The sequence below is a fragment of the Sus scrofa genome, chromosome 7 (genome assembly GCF_000003025.6).
Source record: "Sus scrofa isolate TJ Tabasco breed Duroc chromosome 7, Sscrofa11.1, whole genome shotgun sequence".
In the NCBI taxonomy this organism is placed as follows: Eukaryota; Metazoa; Chordata; class Mammalia; order Artiodactyla; family Suidae; genus Sus; species Sus scrofa.
Window position 1 is genome coordinate 19,719,889 of NC_010449.5, and position 18,843 is coordinate 19,738,731.

General features: G+C 41.2%; 1 protein-coding gene across 7 annotated transcripts in view; it reads right to left on the reverse strand.

Moving 5' to 3' along the window:
- The window catches only part of RIPOR2 (RHO family interacting cell polarization regulator 2), a 232,988-nt gene that overhangs the window by 110,531 nt on the left and 103,614 nt on the right, over nt 1-18,843 (reverse strand). For 2 of the 7 annotated variants that reach the window (XM_013977480.2, XM_021098405.1), the window contains exon 1: nt 9,853-16,530. The exons of the other annotated variants lie outside the window; for them this stretch is intronic. In XM_013977480.2, the coding sequence (XP_013832934.1) occupies nt 9,853-9,913 (61 nt within the window). In that variant the 5' untranslated portion in view covers nt 9,914-16,530. Of the gene's footprint in view, nt 1-9,852; nt 16,531-18,843 lie in introns of those variants that run through there. 7 annotated transcript variants of the gene reach the window in all.

An 18,843-nucleotide genomic window follows, 5' to 3' on the forward strand; every position in this document is an offset into this window, starting at 1 on the left:
CAATGACCTTAAGAGGCAAAATGTTTTGGAACTTGATGACCTAAACCAGGGGTCATCAGGCTTTTTCTGTATGAGTCAGCTAGTAAATATTTTAGGCTTTGGGGTAAAGGGGTAAAATTGAGGAAATTACGTATTTATTTACATATAACAAGAAAAAAATTTCACATTTTTTATGGACAAAATTCAAAATATAATAATTGAGCACTTTTTTTTTTTTTTTTTTTTTTTTTGCTAACACCCATCTACTAAGGAGAAAGGGATTCTTTTTCTTCGGGATAAGACCTTGCTTAACTGGAATTCGAAGTGAGTGCTCCCTATTGTCAAATCAATTTCCAATGTTCATCTATAACAACCATTCTTATCTTGCAGGCTGTACAAAAACAGGCAGCGGGCTGGGTTTGGCCTGCAGGCTGTGGATTGCCAACTCCTGCCCAGGCCAAGAGGAGGGTAGTGAGCCAACGACTCAGCATAGTCTGGTAGGTTATAAAGGGATATACATCTGTCTTTCAGGTGTATCATTGATGCTAGGAAGACACCCTTTCTGTCCTTTGCACTCTAGCTCATGCTGTAAATGATAAGATGTATTGTCTTTTCTCATACAGAAGATGATTCTTCTGACCCACCAGCAGCTGTCTTTCCAGAAGTGGGGAGGACCTGGGTTGATCCCTTCCTAGTCTACCCAGCTTGGGCAGATACCTTTCCCACCTAACCCACCACAACATGCCCTCATCCTAATCTGTATTGAGCAGTGCTCAATAAAAATCTGGTGACTGGGAGTTGCCTTCGTGGCTCAGTGGTTAACGAACTCAACTAGGATCCATGAGGATGTGGGTTCATCCCTGGTCTCGCTTAGTGGGTTAAGGATCTGGCGTTGCTGTGAGCTGTGGTGTAGGTCTCAGATGCAGCTTGGATCCCTAGTTGCTGTGGCTGTGGTGCAGGCCAGCAGCTGTGGCTCCAATTTGACCTCTAGCCTGGGAACTTCCATATGCCATAAGTGCACCCCCCCAAAAAAAAGCAAGCAAAGCAAAAAAAAAAAAGATTTGGTGATTGGTAATGCTGTTAACCTATATATACATATTTTTAAAATTTCAGTGAGTTACGTTTACATTAGAAATGGTTTAACACACACAGAAAGCCCAACCTTTCTCAGATTCCTTTTTAAAAAGTTCTCTGTAAAGTGGGGATGGGAGGTAACTGTGGTGCGTTTACTGCAAGTAAATATTTACCCAGGAGAAAGGGCCTGTGTATTGTTAAAGATACTGTTAAAGATATGATTCTTCACCTCCAGCATTCCTGACCAATGCAGGGAAACTCTCTCCAACAAGAAAATTGCCATAGCTTATGTCACTCTTTAATTCTCAAAGAATTTTCTGAGGGAGACCAGATGGATTAAAGCAAAAAAAGGTTGGAGCAGGGTGGGGTGGGGTGGGGTAGGAAATCACGAACTTATTTGATGCCAAGTGAAGGGGTTATTCTGAGTCCTGCCTTGGTCACATGGTGGAGATCACATAGCAGGCAGGCTTGTTAATTCATGAGCCAGATGCACTCGTATATTCCCAGGAGAGCATTTGGAGTGAGAAGTCTCAACGGCTCTCATCAGCTTGTGTCTTTGTTACTCACAGGCCAAGAGCAGAAGAAGGGCACTGTATGGACTTGGGAGGCTGGGACAGCAGAGAAAGTCACAATTAAAAAATAGGTGACGTCTATATAATAAGCCCTTAATGGTTTTCCATCATCTGATACATGATCTGCTTTAACTTCTAGCAATTTTGGGGCGGGGTGACCACTACCGCCACAATTACCTTCATCCTCTCCCCCGTCACGACCACCATCTCATCACCATCACTATCACCACCACCAAACTACTAGTAAGTTGAATTAGGTCTTTTGAGTCCAAATCTCTCTGCTACTTTATTCTCAGTTTGCTACCTTATTCTCAGTCTGTATAGTTTAAAAAAAAAAAAAAATCAAGACTTACCAACATGGGTGGCTCTAGAATTTTTGTATGTAAAGTACTTAGTTCAGCAATGGGCCAGGAAAGGAGTCTCTCTGTCCACTGGAAGGTGTTTGCAGAGCAAGCATACAATTTTTTTTGGGGGGGAGGTTCTTTTTAGGGCCGTACCCATGGCATATGGAAGTTCCCAGGCTAGGGGTCAAATCAGAGCTATAGTTGCTGGCCTACACCACAGCTACAGCAATGCCAGATCCGACCCCTGTCTGTGACCTAGACCACAGCTCACGGCAAAGCCAGATCCTTAACCCACCGAGCGAGGCCAGGGATCAAACCCATAACCTCATGATTTCTAGTCGGATTCGTTTCCGCTGCGGCCATGATGGGAATTCTATATTAAGACTTTAAGTTTTACTTTGTTAGTCTTTAGAGATGCCAATGGAGATTAAGAGGGGCTGAGACATGCTTCGCCTCAACGATATCCTTGGTAACCCTCAGCATATAAAGCGGATGTGGAGGGAAAAGTTTGTTTTTCCTAATATTTCAGTCATATGATTTATCGGAAAGTGGTTAAAGGTGCCTTCTACAAATCATTTCTGCATATTCGACACACTTTTCTTCCAAAGCCATTCTATCAGTTCATTGTGCTGTTATAAATAGGAAGAAAAATCCCGCCACAGAACATATTTTCATATTTACTCCCTCTCAGAGTTTCCTGAATGCCAATTTACATATAGAAAAAAATTGTCTTCAACTGCTCAGCCTGCTGACTCAATTTGTGATCTGAAAGTCATTTTCTTCCTATTTCTCAGCTCTTTACTTCTTACACTAAATGCATAGTTTAGAATGACATCGAGAGGGACAAGGGACCAACAGGTGTTCCCCTGTTGCTGTTTGCATTGCATGGTATAAATGTTTAAACTTTTAACTCCCAATAATCTAAAGAGTAGGAAGGAAAGATTTGCAGTGAAAAGATGGTACCGTAACCTTGTCACTTTCCAGAAGGCAGCGACTTCTCCTTTCTTCTCTTTATTCGATTTAGAAATAATTATTTCCTAGGGTTAAACTTGCTAATATAGTAGAAGATGACATACCCTTAAGATTTTTTTTCTCTGTTTACTAGGTTGTCTACTAATGGCAATCTTTATAAAGCTTAACACAAGTTTTTCTCTCTCCCTCAGCTGGAAAAAGACACCTCACCCTGCCAAAAGTTCACATTCTATTCACTTTCACATTTTAACACCTAAAATTTTGCCTTTGTATCCATCATGTAGCTTTAAATGTCTTTGTATCCATCATGTAGCTTTAAATGTCTTCAGCCTGAAACATCTGTTAAGCAAATTGAAGCACGAAAAAGCATACGATATGGAAAGTCCACACGTAAAGAACGATGATAAAAGAAATCATCACTAATTTGCTTTCTGGAGTGAAATTGGCCATTATACCTGCCTTCTGATTACAATCCCAGGATATGCCAAAATCTTTCTCTTAAAAATATCTCAGAATGATCAGGTAAATCATTCTTTTTTTTTTTCCTTGAAGGGAAATTCTTGATGAGAGATGAGATACCTTCTGTCCACACAGCACAAAGTGAAATGGTTTTTCAGCTCAGGAGACCCAGTTTATCTATCAACAATGATGGAACACCTCAGATTCTGGAAAAGTCCCTCCCTCCTGCTGGAGTGTACATTCTATGGAATCATCACCTTCCTAGTCAGCCAGGCACATCCACATTTCAAGCTCCCCAGAAACCAGCCCCCAACACAGCCTGGAACATACTGAACATTCAGGCTGGTGGGGCATTGAATGCTCAGTGTCCCACCAGCCCCTACATTGTACTTTCATTTTCTTTTTTCTATTTTCACTTCTAAGGATCAGTCATGGTTTTTTTTTTTTTTTTTTTCTTCCTCTCCAGCTCTTCTCTGTGCTTCTAGTACTTCAATTTGACTCAACTAATACCCTTTCCTTTTTAAAAATCTCTTCTGAAACCAACTCAATTGCAAATATTTTCATTAAACATCATGGCTGTTTGGTAAACCAGCAATAGACAAAACTTAGCCATCCAAAAAGAAAGGAGACGTTGAATAAGCTGACACTTGCTAAGCACACACACACACACACACACACAACATGTGAGGTATAGGTAATTGGATATATCACATCCACTTTAATAAATATGTTGACTTCAGTAAGTAAAGTAATTTCCATCAAAGAGGAAGGGCAATAGTCCCAATTTATTTCACTGCTTTGGCTATAACTACACATTTTTAAAAAACTTTCTCCCCCTACCACATATACAATGGATATGTATATACTTGCAGTTTTCAACTCAAATCCTATAGAAGATATACTCAAGGCTTGTCTCATACTATTCCTAAAAAGACTTTACTGGCTGCTCATAGAGATATTGAATCAGCATTTAAAATACTTTACTTGTAATATTGGGTCCCCTTTGGCTTTGGCCTGATCTAAAGAGGTCACTCTGTGGTCACGGGGAGCCATAAATCAGGGGGGGTGGACCGGTGGCTAAGACAGCCTGCATAGCTTTAGTGCAATGTGCTATTTTAGTTTGTGCCCCTGAAATGACACCATCTCTTTGGCACCAGCCAAAGAAAGCTTCCTAGACATCTATGGGAAGGGAATGTTTTGCAGTAATCCAAGGCATAGGTCACTCAGGCATGAATTATTGTGGGGAGGTCTGTGCCTGCTCCAGACCTTGTGACGAATAGAGCAGGGAAAATGACTTCCAACCAAAGCATTTATCTGGGATTCCAGGGAGGGAAGTGGATACAAGCAATCTTGGCAAACTGCACAACAAAGAGTGACCAAATTTTTTCAGTCCAGGAAACTAGGGCAACCTCTTTCTGCTCCTCCTCCAATCTCATTGGTTGGGTCCACTTGAGAACCCCAGATATGGATATTTTTGAGAAAGGACTAACATAGCTAAATAACAATTATTCTATTTATATGCTGTCAAGTGAGGCATAATCAAACAAAAAGGTCCAATTCTTTCTAGCCAAGGCACATACATTTTTATGTTCTATTTCTCAACATTTTTTCCATAGAAGTCAGACTTAACCAGTCTGAACTTTCAGGATTTACTGGTTCTGTACATAATCTTAATTTAATCTCTTCTTCCTTCCTTCCTTCTTTCTTTTAATTTTGTAAAGGGCAAATGTGATTCAGTAAACAACATCAAAACATGTCACAGTGCAACAGATTGCATAATTGATTACCTATTTAAAAAAAATCTACCTTGGCTTCATAAGTCATTTACACACAAAGACAAAATGGGCAGCTATTCTACCTACAATTCTTTTTTTTATGCACATTTTGCAATTTTCTTCTTCTCTCAGAGCTGAAGTTCCCTTTGAAAGGGAAAAAATGCTCACTTACTTGGCTTGGGAAAGGAGAAAGCTTTGGTTCAAAAGTGTGTGGCTATCATGCTAAGTGAAGTCAGCCATACAATGAGACACCAACATCAAATGCTTTCACTGACATGTAGGATCTGAAAAAAGGACAGACTGAGCTTCTTTGCAGAACAGATGCTGACTCACAGACATTGAAAAACTTATGGTCTCCGGAGGAGACAGTTTGGGGGGTGGGGGGATGTGCTTGGGCTGTGGGATGGAAATCCTGTGAAATCAGATTGTTATGATCATTATACAACTACAGAGGTGATAAATTCATTTGAGTAATAAAAAATATATTTAAAAAAGTGTGTGGCATTTTTTTCCAAAGGATCTGTTGATTTCTTTAGGGTGACAAGCAGCTAATGGCTGAGTGGACTTCCTTTGGCCAGTTCATCTCCATCTGGGAGAGTTCCTCTCCTTTGGGGGGTTTGAAACAACTTTCCTAAAACACAGTAATCCAGGACAGGAGGAGTATTCTTATGCTAGGCTGCACTGTACCAGAACATTCAAAGGTCTGGAAAAAGCTTTGTAGTTTCCTGTGGTCTTTCTAGAAGCGAGCTCTTAAAAGGCATATAAGTGTCCAGGGAATATAGAAGCCTGAGAAATGCTTTGCACACGTGACTGTGAACGTGTGGTGTTTTATTATTCTAATCATTGCACTTGACAACAGATTACTGAGCAGCGCAGAAAACAAAGGCAGTGAGGGCTTGTGGTTCTAAGGAAAGAAGCAACTGCAATTTTAACTGGTGCCAAGGAGAAATTTTGGCTGCTAAACTCCTGGCTAACCACCTCCCACACACGGATCCTGTTCTGTCCTGGAAAGCTGGCCAAGGGCCTCCCATATATTTTTTTTTTCCCATTATTATTATTATCACCATCATAATTGTTATAGTTATCATTACTATTATTATCCATCCAGCTATTTCTACTAACATACACCAGACTGGCTGTCAAGAAGGCACAGGGACAAAACAGATGAAAGCCCTTTATTTTGACAAGTTTGAAACAATGGGTAAGGCGCTCTCTAATTCCAACGACTGGTTTTTCAATAGCATGGTAATCAAATTAATCATTCCCCTAAGAAAAAATAAAGTCTACCTTATAGTAACCATTTCTAAATAGCATGATGATGCTGTAGGTGTCGTTTGGAAAGCAAACTTGAGGCAGTGTGTGTGGGCGTGTGTGTGTGTGTGTGTGTGTGTGTGTAAGAGAGAAAGAAAGAGAGGAAGAAAGGGCGAGAGGGAGGAGAAATATTGGGGTTTCTGGGTAGGTGGATGACTGCTTCTCTCGATCTCTCTCTCGCTAACCATATGCAACTCTCCTCTCGAACAAAAGCAGTTACACACCCATGGTTCTTAATTCCGTGAACTTCAACATTTTCTTTAACCACAGAAAACAACAGCTGAAACACACAGCCTCTCAGGCAGTTAAAAGAGATCGTGAACATGACTCATTTTTTTTTTTTCCGTCCAAGATCTTTATGTGGTGCATAAATCTAAATGGATTTATATGTACTTTAAGCTGAATGGACCTAAATTCTAAACCTGTGTTTCTTCGGGGGGGAAAGGGTCCTTTAAAGATGTGTCCATTACAAGGAAATATGGTTGCCTTAGTAACAAGCTCCTAGGCATTTTCCTTCCTTTATGTGAGAGGAGACTCATTGGACCAAAAGCTTTCTGCTTTCTTAGGCGTGTTAAAATAAGCAAAAAACATGGAGGAAACCTGAAGCAAGCTTGAATTCTTCTAGGTAAATGTATGTGACTGTACAGAAAAGATGACGTGAGAGAATGCTGGAGCTTTTAAAATGAGATCTTGGAGAATGTGCAATCAAGCCTCTTATTTTAGGTGAAGAATGAGGCTCGACAAGGTTAAATGACTTGCCCAAGATGCTACATCTATATAAGAGCAGATGAAGGGCTACACTCCAGGCTCCTAACAACTCGTTTGTGCTGTTTCCACCCTATCTTACCTCTGAAGAGTGGTTTACAAACTGATGTTCTGTAAATAAGTCCTATTTTGAATATTCTAGGGTAACTAGACATGTGAAAAAAAAAAAAAAACTCTGTGCTGAATTCCTTTTATATATCACTTTCTTTTTTTTCTTTTTTCTTTTTTGTCTTTTTGCCTTTTCTAGGGTCACTCCCGTGGCATATGGAGGTTCCCAGGCTAGGGGTCTAATTTGAGCTGCCGCTGCCGGCCTACACCAGAGCCACAGCAACGCGGGATCCGAGCCGTGTCTGCAACCTACACCACAGCTCACTGCAATGCCGGATCCTTAACCCACTGAGCAAGGCCAGGGATCGAACCTGCAACCTCATGGTTCCTAGTCAGACTCATTAACTGCTGTGCCACTAGGGGAACTCCAAAATTTTTTTTTTTCATGTTCTAACCTATTCTATATACCTATTTTTGTGAGTACATAGTAGGAATTAGTATTTATTGAGTGCTTACCATGTTTGGGGCACTTTTCTAAGCACTTTCTCTATGACAATACTTCATCAGCACAACACCGCCCTTGGAAGTTTGTAGTCTATTTTATAAGTGAGTAGCATGAGGCACAGAGAGATTAAGTAACCTGTTCAGTCACAGAGAGAATTAAATGGCAAAGCCTAGGCAGTGGAATTCTAGAGACGAAGCGCTTGACTATTACCCCGCATCAAGCTTACTGACAATGAAGGAACTACCTGGACTTTCACATAACTATGACTCTGAAAACTGAATCAAACACATTGGAAATTGGACTTGCAAGGATTCTATTGTTAGAATTAAGTTAAATGAAATAACCATCTGGAAAGCACAAAGCATATCACTTGCGAAGTACAATGCAAATAATTATGCATCTATTATGAGGCTAATCTGTACAATCTAGTAGGTATTATCATCCTACTTCACCACCTAGGAATTAATTTAGCAATTACTTTGCTTAAGTCACATGGGTAATAAAAGGCAAAATGAGAATTTTAATCTGAATTTTGTCTGACTCCTAACTTGACTCTATATCATGCCTGTTGAGTTTGAAATAATCACTTCAATAATTGTGAATGCTCCGGAGAGAGATCTCACAGGTGCTTCAAGCCTCACTTAACTCTCTTTCAGGGTGGGGCCAGAGGCGGTGCTTATATCCGTCTATAGGTGGCGCTCTTTAGCACTGCAGCCCTTGGTGAAAGGGAGAAATCCCTTTGGGGGAAAGAAATGTGGCCTGGTGTTTTGGAGGCTGGGTAATGAGCAGATTGTCCAATTTAGGCTTATTTTCCTAGTTGTAAATATTTTTTAATTCCTGAAGGGAATAATTACCTAAGTATGTATACACAGAGAAAACATCTTTAAGTAGAAGTGAAGGCTGAGGAATGGGGCTGAAGATCAAATGTCAAGTGATTTAAATACCTGTCATCCAAGCAAAGCAACAGCTTGAGAATATGGCAAACAGCAAGGAAGCTCAGGGAGATATTCTTTAAGATGGTTTGAATTCAGATAAAAACCCAAATTACGGTTTTAAGTATTCCTGAGGCTACAACAAAGTCATGGAAAGACAGATTTCAAGACATTCACAGTGGTTGCATCTCAGGTGATTAGATTACGAGTGATTCGTATTATTCTATACTCCTTCACTTGTCTTCAGTGAACTTGTATTATTTGGGTAATCACAAAAAAAGTTTACTACTGCTTCTTCAATAACTTACTTGAGAGAGTTTTTTAAAAAAACTACCAGATACGGTTCTTGTGTGAAGAAAAAAAAAAAAAACACCCAAATTTATGAGGTCCCTGAGCCCAGATTACCATTTATTTAGACAGTTCCAAATACTTGAAAAGCTCTTGCCTGCAGCCCAATCTCATAGGCAGCATTTGAACAAGACATCTGTAGACCCCAAGAGTAGTCATTTCACATTGCAACCCGTGCAGGTAAATCCCACTCTACAGGACTACTTGTTAAAATTTAAATGATACCAGTGGGTGTCGGGAAGCTAGTATAGCTGCTGCCTCCTAGCCTGAAAAAAGAGGAAAGGAGAAAGGGAACCAAGAGCTGGGGTGCCAGGTAAGTCCAAGAAAGAGGCAAAGGGAGAGAAAAGAGGGGGTGCAGGTAGTGCAGATCAAAGCAATATGGCACCATGGAGAACCACCCCTGGCCCATTTGTCCAACTGCCCCCTACAGTCCTGCTGTGTACTGAGCACAGAGCAACTTTCCTTCCCTTAAGGTGTCAAACGGGAGCACACAGAAGAGAGACAAGGGGACAATTTAGTACTGTTTTCTACCTTAAACTAAATCTTCAGTCATGACTTAAAAAGTATTTGGAGGAACCATTAAGCTCTCCTGCTACCTGGCTTTGCCTTGTACTCCTTGGGTGCTTAGATTGACATGTGCAACCACCATCCCATGCAGGGTGTTTTCAAAGTCCTCAAGTCCCTTACCCAAGCCAGGCCAAAGTTTCCAATAGTGCCAAAGCTATGCACAGTAAACCAGAAACGCTCCTGCCAGAAAGACGTGTTTACCTTCACCAAAAACATCATCCTCTTCATCCATCAGGAACTCCTCAGGGTCCAGATCCTGCATCTTGGGGACAGCAGTCAGCGAGCGCAGCCGATCGCAGCCCAGGCAGCCCCACAGCCCCGGCAGCCCCAGCAGCCACACCGCCCCCGGAGGCTGTTTCCTTTCCCCCGGGGTTGCCTAAGCGCCCGAGAGGGCAGCTTCCGCCTCTGCCCTCGAGAAAGCAGCTTCATTCATATGAATAGGCTTCCTGAGCCTTTTGAGGAGTGCATTCCAGGTGGGGTAATTTTCGCCGCTGAGAAGCAATGTTTTTCGGAAGGGGGCTGCCAATCTGGTTGGATCTGAGCACAGGTATCGGTCTGAGTGCAGTGAATTCTATTACAGACCAACAACTTTCATATTTTCTTAAAAGAGAAAACCTTCCTACTTATGAATTTAAACAGAGTGGATAGTGGTGAAAGAGAGGGGGGGTCACATTTCTCCTATCTTGGTTTTGCTTCAATGACAATTTATCTGAAAGGAAAGCAAGTCACTATGGTAGACCCGGGCAGGCATGTGGAGGGACAGAGCTTTTCTTTCACTCAGTAGTAGTTGCATTTTTCTTTTTTGCAGACGCCTGCATTTGAGGATTAGAAACTTTCCAACACTTAAATCAACCTTAATGCACATCTAGGTTCTTACTGGCTCAATTAATCTATGGTCAATAAGTAGTTCATTTGGGTCAAACAAGCTCCATTTTAATAGGACTAAGGATCCAAAGTTGTCACTGCTATGGCTTGGGTCTCTGATGTGGCCTGGGTTCAATCTCTGGGTAGGGGCGGGGGGTGGGGGGTGGGATGGGAGGAACTTCTGCATGCCCTGGGCAAGACCAAAAAAAAAAGGAAGAAGAAGAAAGAAGAAAGGAGAATATGCTTAGAAGTCTGTTCCTCCTGAGGGGGGAGTAACCACCACTGAGTTGTCACATGAATACCAGTGGTTGGTATCACCATATAGAAACTCCCCAGGTATGCTACGTTCTGTATGGCTGTTCAAACACAAATCTCTGAGTGATATGCAACGTCACTTGGGGTTTCCTAGCTCTCTCACTTGTGTTATAAGACATCTCAGGGGTCAGAAGTTCAGAAAATGCAAACGGAGATGATGGTGGCTTGGGTCTCTGATGTTGGCCTGAAGTATTTATTTCTGGCAACTTTATTTATCAAGTAGGATTTTTTTAAAAAAAGTGTGTGTGTATACATATATGTAAATATATATATGGGAGAATTTTTTAGAGCAGTTTTAGGTTTGCAGCAAATTGAGAGGAGGTAACAGAGATTTGCTTCACGTGCATAAAGCCTCCCCCGTTATCAACACCCCACCAGAGTGGTACGTTTGTTACAACTGTTGAAACTACACTGATGCATCATTATCATCCAGAGTCAAAGGTTTACATTAGTCCAAGCTTTATTCTTGGTGTATATTCCATGGGCTTAGACAAATACATAATGACATGAATTCATCCTTATAATCTCATACAAAGTAGTTTCTCTGCCCTAAAAATCCTTTGTGCTTCCCCTATTTATGCTTCCTTCCTGCAATCCATGGCAACCCCTGGTCTTTTTACTGTCTCCATAGTTTTGCTTGTTCCAGAAATGTCATAGTTGGGATCATATAGAATATAGACTTTTCAGACTGGCTTTTTTTCACTTGGTAATATGCATGTAAGTTTCCTCCCTGTCTTTTCATAGCTTAATGGAGTGACTACACATGACCTGGGTCACCACGCATCCCTGTGGCTTTTGGAGATTTGCACCAGCACCATATCCTCCCACTTCAGAACCACCGGGTTACCGTATTAACCCTAGGGTCCCCAGCCATTCCACTTTGGCAAGTTAGCGTAATCTTTCTAGGCCTATTTGCTTATGGTTAAATGGAGAAAATAAAATTTCTTCTTATAGATTTAATTATCTGTTCTCCCCCCCAAGTCCTAATCCCTAGGACCTTAGAACATGGCCTTATTTAGAAACAGGATAATTGCGGATGTAAATCGTTAACATAAAGGCCACACTTGAATAAGCTGAGCCCCTCTAAATCCAACTGTCCTTATAAAAAAGGGAGATTTGGACAAAGAAATGCACACAGGGAGAACACTGTGTGAGGGTGAAGGCAGAGATCTAAAAACCAAGGAATGCCAGAGATTGCCAACAAACCACCAGAAGCTATGGAAGACAGTCTCCCTCACCTCCCTCCGAAGGAACCAACCCTGCTGACTCTTCAATCTCAGACTCTAACCTCCAAAACTGCGAAACAATGCATTTCAGTTATTTCAGCCACCAGCTTGGGATGCTTTGTTTAATAGCAGCCCTAGCAAGCTAATGCACTTCCTTATTTGGCTTGTTTGGAGGATTACATAGGATAATTCATGTCAGAGAAGTGACATAGCACACAGCACACCACACATGCCCAGATGTAATTATTCAACTTAAATCTCTTCCAGGGCAGCTTAGGGCCATTTCTCTGGCTGAAGCATCAATGAGACTGGAGAGTGAGTAGCCACCACGCTCGGTACAAAATCTCAACACTTGGTACATTCCCTTCAGTCTTCTCTTCTCTGATTTAGGTATTAAAAAAGCTAACAATCTCGAAGTACAAGTCACAGATGCCACAGAGAATGCCTTGAGAGCAGAGAATATGGAAAACACGTTCCTTGCTCCCAAAGTTCACACTCATCTTAGAGAGAGAAGTCATGATGTGTGGGGCTAAGGAGGAAAATGAATGACCTATAGATGCATGCATCCATATGGATACATTTCAAAAACATAATGTTGACTGAGAAAGCCTCGTAAAAAATACAAATAGTCTGAGCTTACTTATATAAATGACAAAAATAGGCAAAATGAAAGAAATATAAATAACAGCTAAACTGACAAAACACAGATTAACAGGAAAAGAGGCATACAAAGTTAATTAACACTTGTATAATGCCTGGGGTTTCAGAGAAAATGAGTGAAAATCCTAAAGAAGTGGTTAGACTTGGGGGTATATACTATTTTAACAGAGAGTGATAATTTATGGAGAATTGATTAGACAAAAGAGGATAGGGAAATTTGGGCTCCTAGGGTGGTGAATTGTGGGAAGGAGACTAGGAAATGTTTGCTAGATGAAGGCTGTTTAATAAATATGTTATGCAGACTCATCTCATCTCTGGTGTTAAAAGTGGGCTTCAGTTGATGAAGAGTCACTTTCCTTTTCCTGGTATGGGAGAGGGGAACACCTGTACAAAGGGAAATATATGCTCTGTTATTAGGCAAAAAGGAAGAAAGCAGAGCCTTCTCTTATGTCTGCTGTGTCTGAATTGCCTTCAGCGAAAAATAATCTTAATGCCAGTGTGGCATATTAGGGGCTGATATATTCTGATCCTCTTCAAATCCATACTGGAAAAGAAAGACTAAAGCTAGGGAAATTCAGTGCTCAGAGGGGCAAGTCAGTGAGGTGGAGATAAGGGGGTGGAGGTTATAGAGAGTACTTCTGACTGCACAGTGAGAAGTGAGTCTGGAACAATAAAGGACCTTGGTTTTCAGTGACTGAGGTGGACAGCTCCGATAATTGGATTTGAGGAAAAGAACAAAAGTTAGGATGAACCAATATGAACCAACTATTTTAATCAGAGGCTGATTTGCGACAATCTGGGCTAAGTTTAACAACAGAATTCACCAAAGTTGAAAGTCCAGGAACATGGCAAAGCTTTTATACTTTGAGCAGTTGGTACCCACTTTATGCTATAATGGGTGTGCTAATTTCAAGGACATACAAGGCCTAGTCCTCACTGTGAGGAAATTTACTTGCCCATTCCTGTGTCCGTCCATCCATCCATCCATCCATCTATCCATCCATCCATCTATCCATCCATCCATCCATCCATTTGAAAAATAATAATGAATGCCTGCTATATTTCAGGCACAGTGGGAAACATTTAAGTAAATGTATAAATGACATTTATACATGAGCATGTGTTTCATTGAATGTATGAACATCAACATGGTGATATTATTTTGTGGTATTAGGATTTAAATTATAATGACTGGCTATTTATGTATTTGGCCATGCCTGCAGCATGTAGAACTTCCTGGGCCAGACATCAAACCTGAGCCACAGAAGTGACAATGCCAGATCCCTAACCCACTAGGCCGCCAGGGAATTCCAGGCTATTTATTAATTTTAAACATTTCTGCATGGTTTGCTGTTTGGAAAAAAAATTACCATCTGTGAAATTACCATCTTCTTCTTTAGAGGAAGAGTCATACTGATGGGAAAATGTCATCATCCAATGTGGGCTTTCATTTCAATAGGGGATGAACTTTACCATTTTCTCTCTGTACCCACTTTTGGAGAACTTCCCACTCCCTCCCAAAAGTGTTTCTAAATACTTAAATTTCAGATACAAAAAGTTAAGAGCAGAGAGAAGAACCTGAAATAATGAAGGCTATTAGAAACAGAAAGGAGAACAAAATTAGGGGAGAGGAATTGAAACTGTGAGGAGAGTTTGGAATCAAAAAAGAAAAAGAAGGTGAAAATACCACAGAGCCAGAAATAATCTTATCTTTGGGTAACTTTGCTTCTAAGAATGCACATGAAATGTGTCTAACTGCAGAAAGCTATGGATAAGGAGCTGGGACTAAAGGAACATGACTTTAATGGTGTTCTTATTTTCATGTTGAAAGGAGACACCCACCTCATGGGATGAGAACTCTCCCAGAGGCTTTGGAAGTCTTCTAGCTCACTTTCCTCAGTTTTAGGGTCCTCTCTCAGGTGTAGGAGCCACACTCAAGGTCACTTACTACAGGTGCTGGGGAAGCCGGAAGGATAAGCCGACCAAAGCCCTGGGTGGTCCTCTTCAATAGGACTAAGGATAATAGGGTAGCTGACTAGTTAACAAAACTGCTCACTTCACTCTGGAAGGAGGAAGAAGAGGCCAGCAAAATGGTCTGGCAAGAGTCACATTGGGTAGATTTGCAAGAGCATAACCTTGGGCTAAGGGTATGATTTCTGGGAGTGGTCAACCTATAATTAGTGACTTTTTAAATGGATTAAAATGTCCTTTATGTCTGTGAGAGATTTGGGACAAATTTTAGGGAGAATTACAACCCTTCCTCCCACACCGTGACTCTAGACCCAAGAGGACACCTCTGTCCACAGAAAAGAGGTCAAATGAGAAGGAATGACTTTCTCAACTTTGAAAGTAAGGCATACCTCTCACCTTCTTAGGTCTCACAATGGGAGGTTGTTTTATGGTATATAAACTACTGCTGAGCCAGGGAAAAATATGAAATATTGTTGTTGAAAAAGTGAATGACATTAAATGACTGGTACTGAAATCTTTGGTAAACTGCAGTCTTTCCAATTCTTTGTTTACAAAGATTTGAATGAGGATCTCATTGAGTTGTTACCAATAGACCAGTAAACATAAATTTTGATGATAAATCACTACATGATTTTTAGTGTATGACTGACAAAAAGTTCAAAGAACCAACTGGGATATCAGAGAATATAGAGGAAGGACTAAGGACCTTCCAAAACTCTTTTGTCAAAGCAATAAGAAACACTGGAAAAATGATATAGACTTTTTCAGAACTCTGGAAATTAAACAAAGGCTTGCAGCAACCCAAGGAATATTTATTCAAGGAAAACAAAAAACAACAAAAAAAGAAAAACATCTACGTGTATGGTCATATCACCCTGACTGCCTGATCTCATCTGATCTCAGGAGCCGAGCAGGGTGGGAGAAAAACAACTGGATTTTTATAAGAACAGTGAATTTTGTGGCATTTTAACTTGCCCTGGTTCCACCTCTTCCTCCCCAGCTCTGGAATAACCTTGGAAACCAAGAGCCTACAATCACAGTAAAAACTGAAGACTGGCAGTCATTGGAGTGGTTGGATAAAGGGTTTGGAGCTTCTTCAAAGCCCCATTCCCAGAAAATTATCATGCTTTGAACTGTCTGTTGTTTCCCTGGAAGATCCTACTTACATAGCTGTCTTTCAGAGTTTCCCAGAGTGAACAGGCTTTTCCCTGGGCCTGCTTGCTGAAAACAATCAGAGGCAATTGATGAATAACTAAGCTGCCTAAGTCAGTGATAAGAGTTGAGGGCAAACAGTAGGTGAACTAAAATCATTTTTTTAAATTCTATTTTATTTATTTATTTATTTATTTATTTATTTTAGGGCTGCACCCATGGCATATGGAAATTTTCAGCTAGGGGTCGAATTGGAGCTGCAGCTGTCAGGCTATGCCACAGCCACAGCAATGCCAGATCCTTAACCCATTGAGTGTGGCCAGGGATCAAACTCGCATCTTCATGGATACTAGTCAGGTTCGTTACCACAGAGCCACAATGGGAACTCCACATAATCTTTTTTTGTTTGTTTGTTTTTTGTCCTTTTTTTAGGGCCACACTGGCAGCATATGGAGGTTCCCAGGCTAGGGGTCTAATCAGAGCTGCAGCCACTGGCCTACCTCACAGCCACAGCAACGCCAGATACAAGCCATGTCTGCGACCTACACCACAGCTCACGGCAACACTGGATCCTTAGCAGACTGAGTGAGACCAGGGATTGAACCCGCAACCTCATGGTTCCTAGTCAGATTGGTTTCTGCTGCGCCATGACGTGGACTCCAATATAATCTTAAAAAAAAAAAAAAAAAAAAAAAAAAAAAAAAAGAGTTGAAGAAAGAGATAACCATCATGGGCTTTGAAAAGCTCTGACATATTCCTAGGAATCCAGAATCCAAACACATGTAGGGCTGTGTGAATGACCAGGGATGTGCACATGCTTAGCAAAGACCTGCAGAGGCAATAAACTCCCACCTCTGTCCAATCTTGAGGTTCTGCAGAAGCAGGAAGTAAATGTTAAGGCAAAGTTATAAAGTGCCTAGCTGAGTGTGGAAGGTATGTCCCAGCTTACATTCAGGGACATACAAAGTCCCTTGGCAAAAGCTAAGACTTGGTGGTTCCAAGCATCTAAAGAAATCTCTGTCTGGAGTTCCCACGTGGCGCAGTGGAAATGAATCCAACTAGGAACCATGAGGTTGCGGGTCCAATCCCTGGCCTCACTCAGTCTGTTAAGGATCCGGTGTTGCCATGAACTGTGGTGTAGGTTGCAGATGTGGCTCGGAGCTGGTGTTCCTGTGGCCGGCCCTGGCTTAGGCTGGTGGCAACAGCTCTGATTGGACCCCTGGCCTGGGAGCCTCCATATGCTACAGGTGTGGCCCTAAAAAAGACAAAAGACAAAAAAAAAAAAAAAAAAGAAATCTCTGTCCAACATCAGCTGACTGCTAAGTAACTAAGCAGAGATTTCAGTGGCACACATAAAGAATACAGACTTTACAGAACTAGTTCAGAAAAATCACTAAATAACAATAAAAGAGAGGGGAGGAGCATCTAATTTTCAGAGTTCCCAAGTAATATTAATTAAATTGTCCAGTTTTCAAAAAAAAGATTGAGACATGCAAAGAAATAAGAAAGTATGGCTTATACATACAAAACAAAACACAAAACCAATCCATAGAAATTCTTCCTGAAGACGTCCAGATGTTGGACTCACTAGGACAAAGCGAAATCATACATTTTAAATGTGCTCAAAAAACTAAAAGAAACTAACTACAAGAGGAATGTCTCAGAGTTTCCTGCTGGTCTAGTGGTGAAGGACTCTAGCGTTGTCACTGCTATGGCTTGGGTCGCTGCTGTGGCATGGGTTGGATCCCTGGCCCTGGGCATGGCCAAAAAAACCCAAACAGACTGTCTCAACAATGGAGAACATCAACAAGAAGATAGAAATTATCTGACTGAAACAAAAGTGCTAACTCAAAAAGATAAATGCAGCCCCAAGTTCATTGCAGTATTATTTATAACAGTCAAGATAGGGAAACCACCTCAGTGCAGATCAAAGGATCAATGGATAAAGAAGATGTGGTATAAATACTTGCACAATGGAGTTCTGCTCAGCCATAAAAAAAGAATGAAATCTTGTCCCTTGTGACAACATAGATGAACCTAGAGGATATTATGCTAAGTGAAATAAGTCCGACAGAGAAAGACGATTACTCTTATTCTTTCAATTACTCTTAGATGTGGAATCTAAAAAACAAAACAAATGAAAAAATAAAATAAAACAGAAACAGACGCATAAATACAGAGAATAAATTGGTAATTGCCAGAGGTGGGCAACTGGACTGGGGGGATGGGCAAAAGAGGTGAAAGAGATTAAGAGGAACACACTTCCAGTTATGAAATAAATAAGTCTTGGGGATGGAATATACAGAATAGGGAATATACTCAATAATATCATAGTAACTTTAAATGGTAACAGATGGTACGTAGGCTTATCGTTTATCATTTCATAATGTATATAAATGTTAAATTCATGCCCCTCTGGTCCATGCTGATTTAACCTCAGATGAGAGATGAAAAAAAAAAGATTGGTTTCACCTCCACACAGCCATGTCAATGCCCCTTACTTAGCTCTTCAAAATAAGAGCATTTGTTTTCTTCTCCTAGAACTATAACGGGTGTGATAACAGGTTGAAAACTGCCACCCATCCTCTTTGAGACCACAAGCAGAGCTGAACCAGTGAACCCAGACTTATAAACAAGGGCGTGGACCAGAGGACGTGATGAGGTTGGGTGAGGAGAAATAAAGCCAGAAGAATAAAGCACAGCAGCTTCAGGTGAGAGGGGAGCAGAAAACAGCCAGCCCTCCCCCAGCGCAAGAATCAAAAAACAATTCAAGCCTCATGAAACTCTCACGGAGGGGCAAGGTTTTGAAAGTCTTTTCCACAGCAGGTTTTAGAGACTTCTTCCAATACCCTGAGGGACCCAAGAACTGTTCCCGAATCCTTAAAAGCTCAGCCCCAAGGTGGAGGGTCTAGGGGAGACAAGGGGCAGCAGATTTGCTCTGAGAGCAGAGGCTCAGTGCTCCGCAGGTTCCCTAGGCTCAGGTTTTGGGAAATGGTTCAGGTGG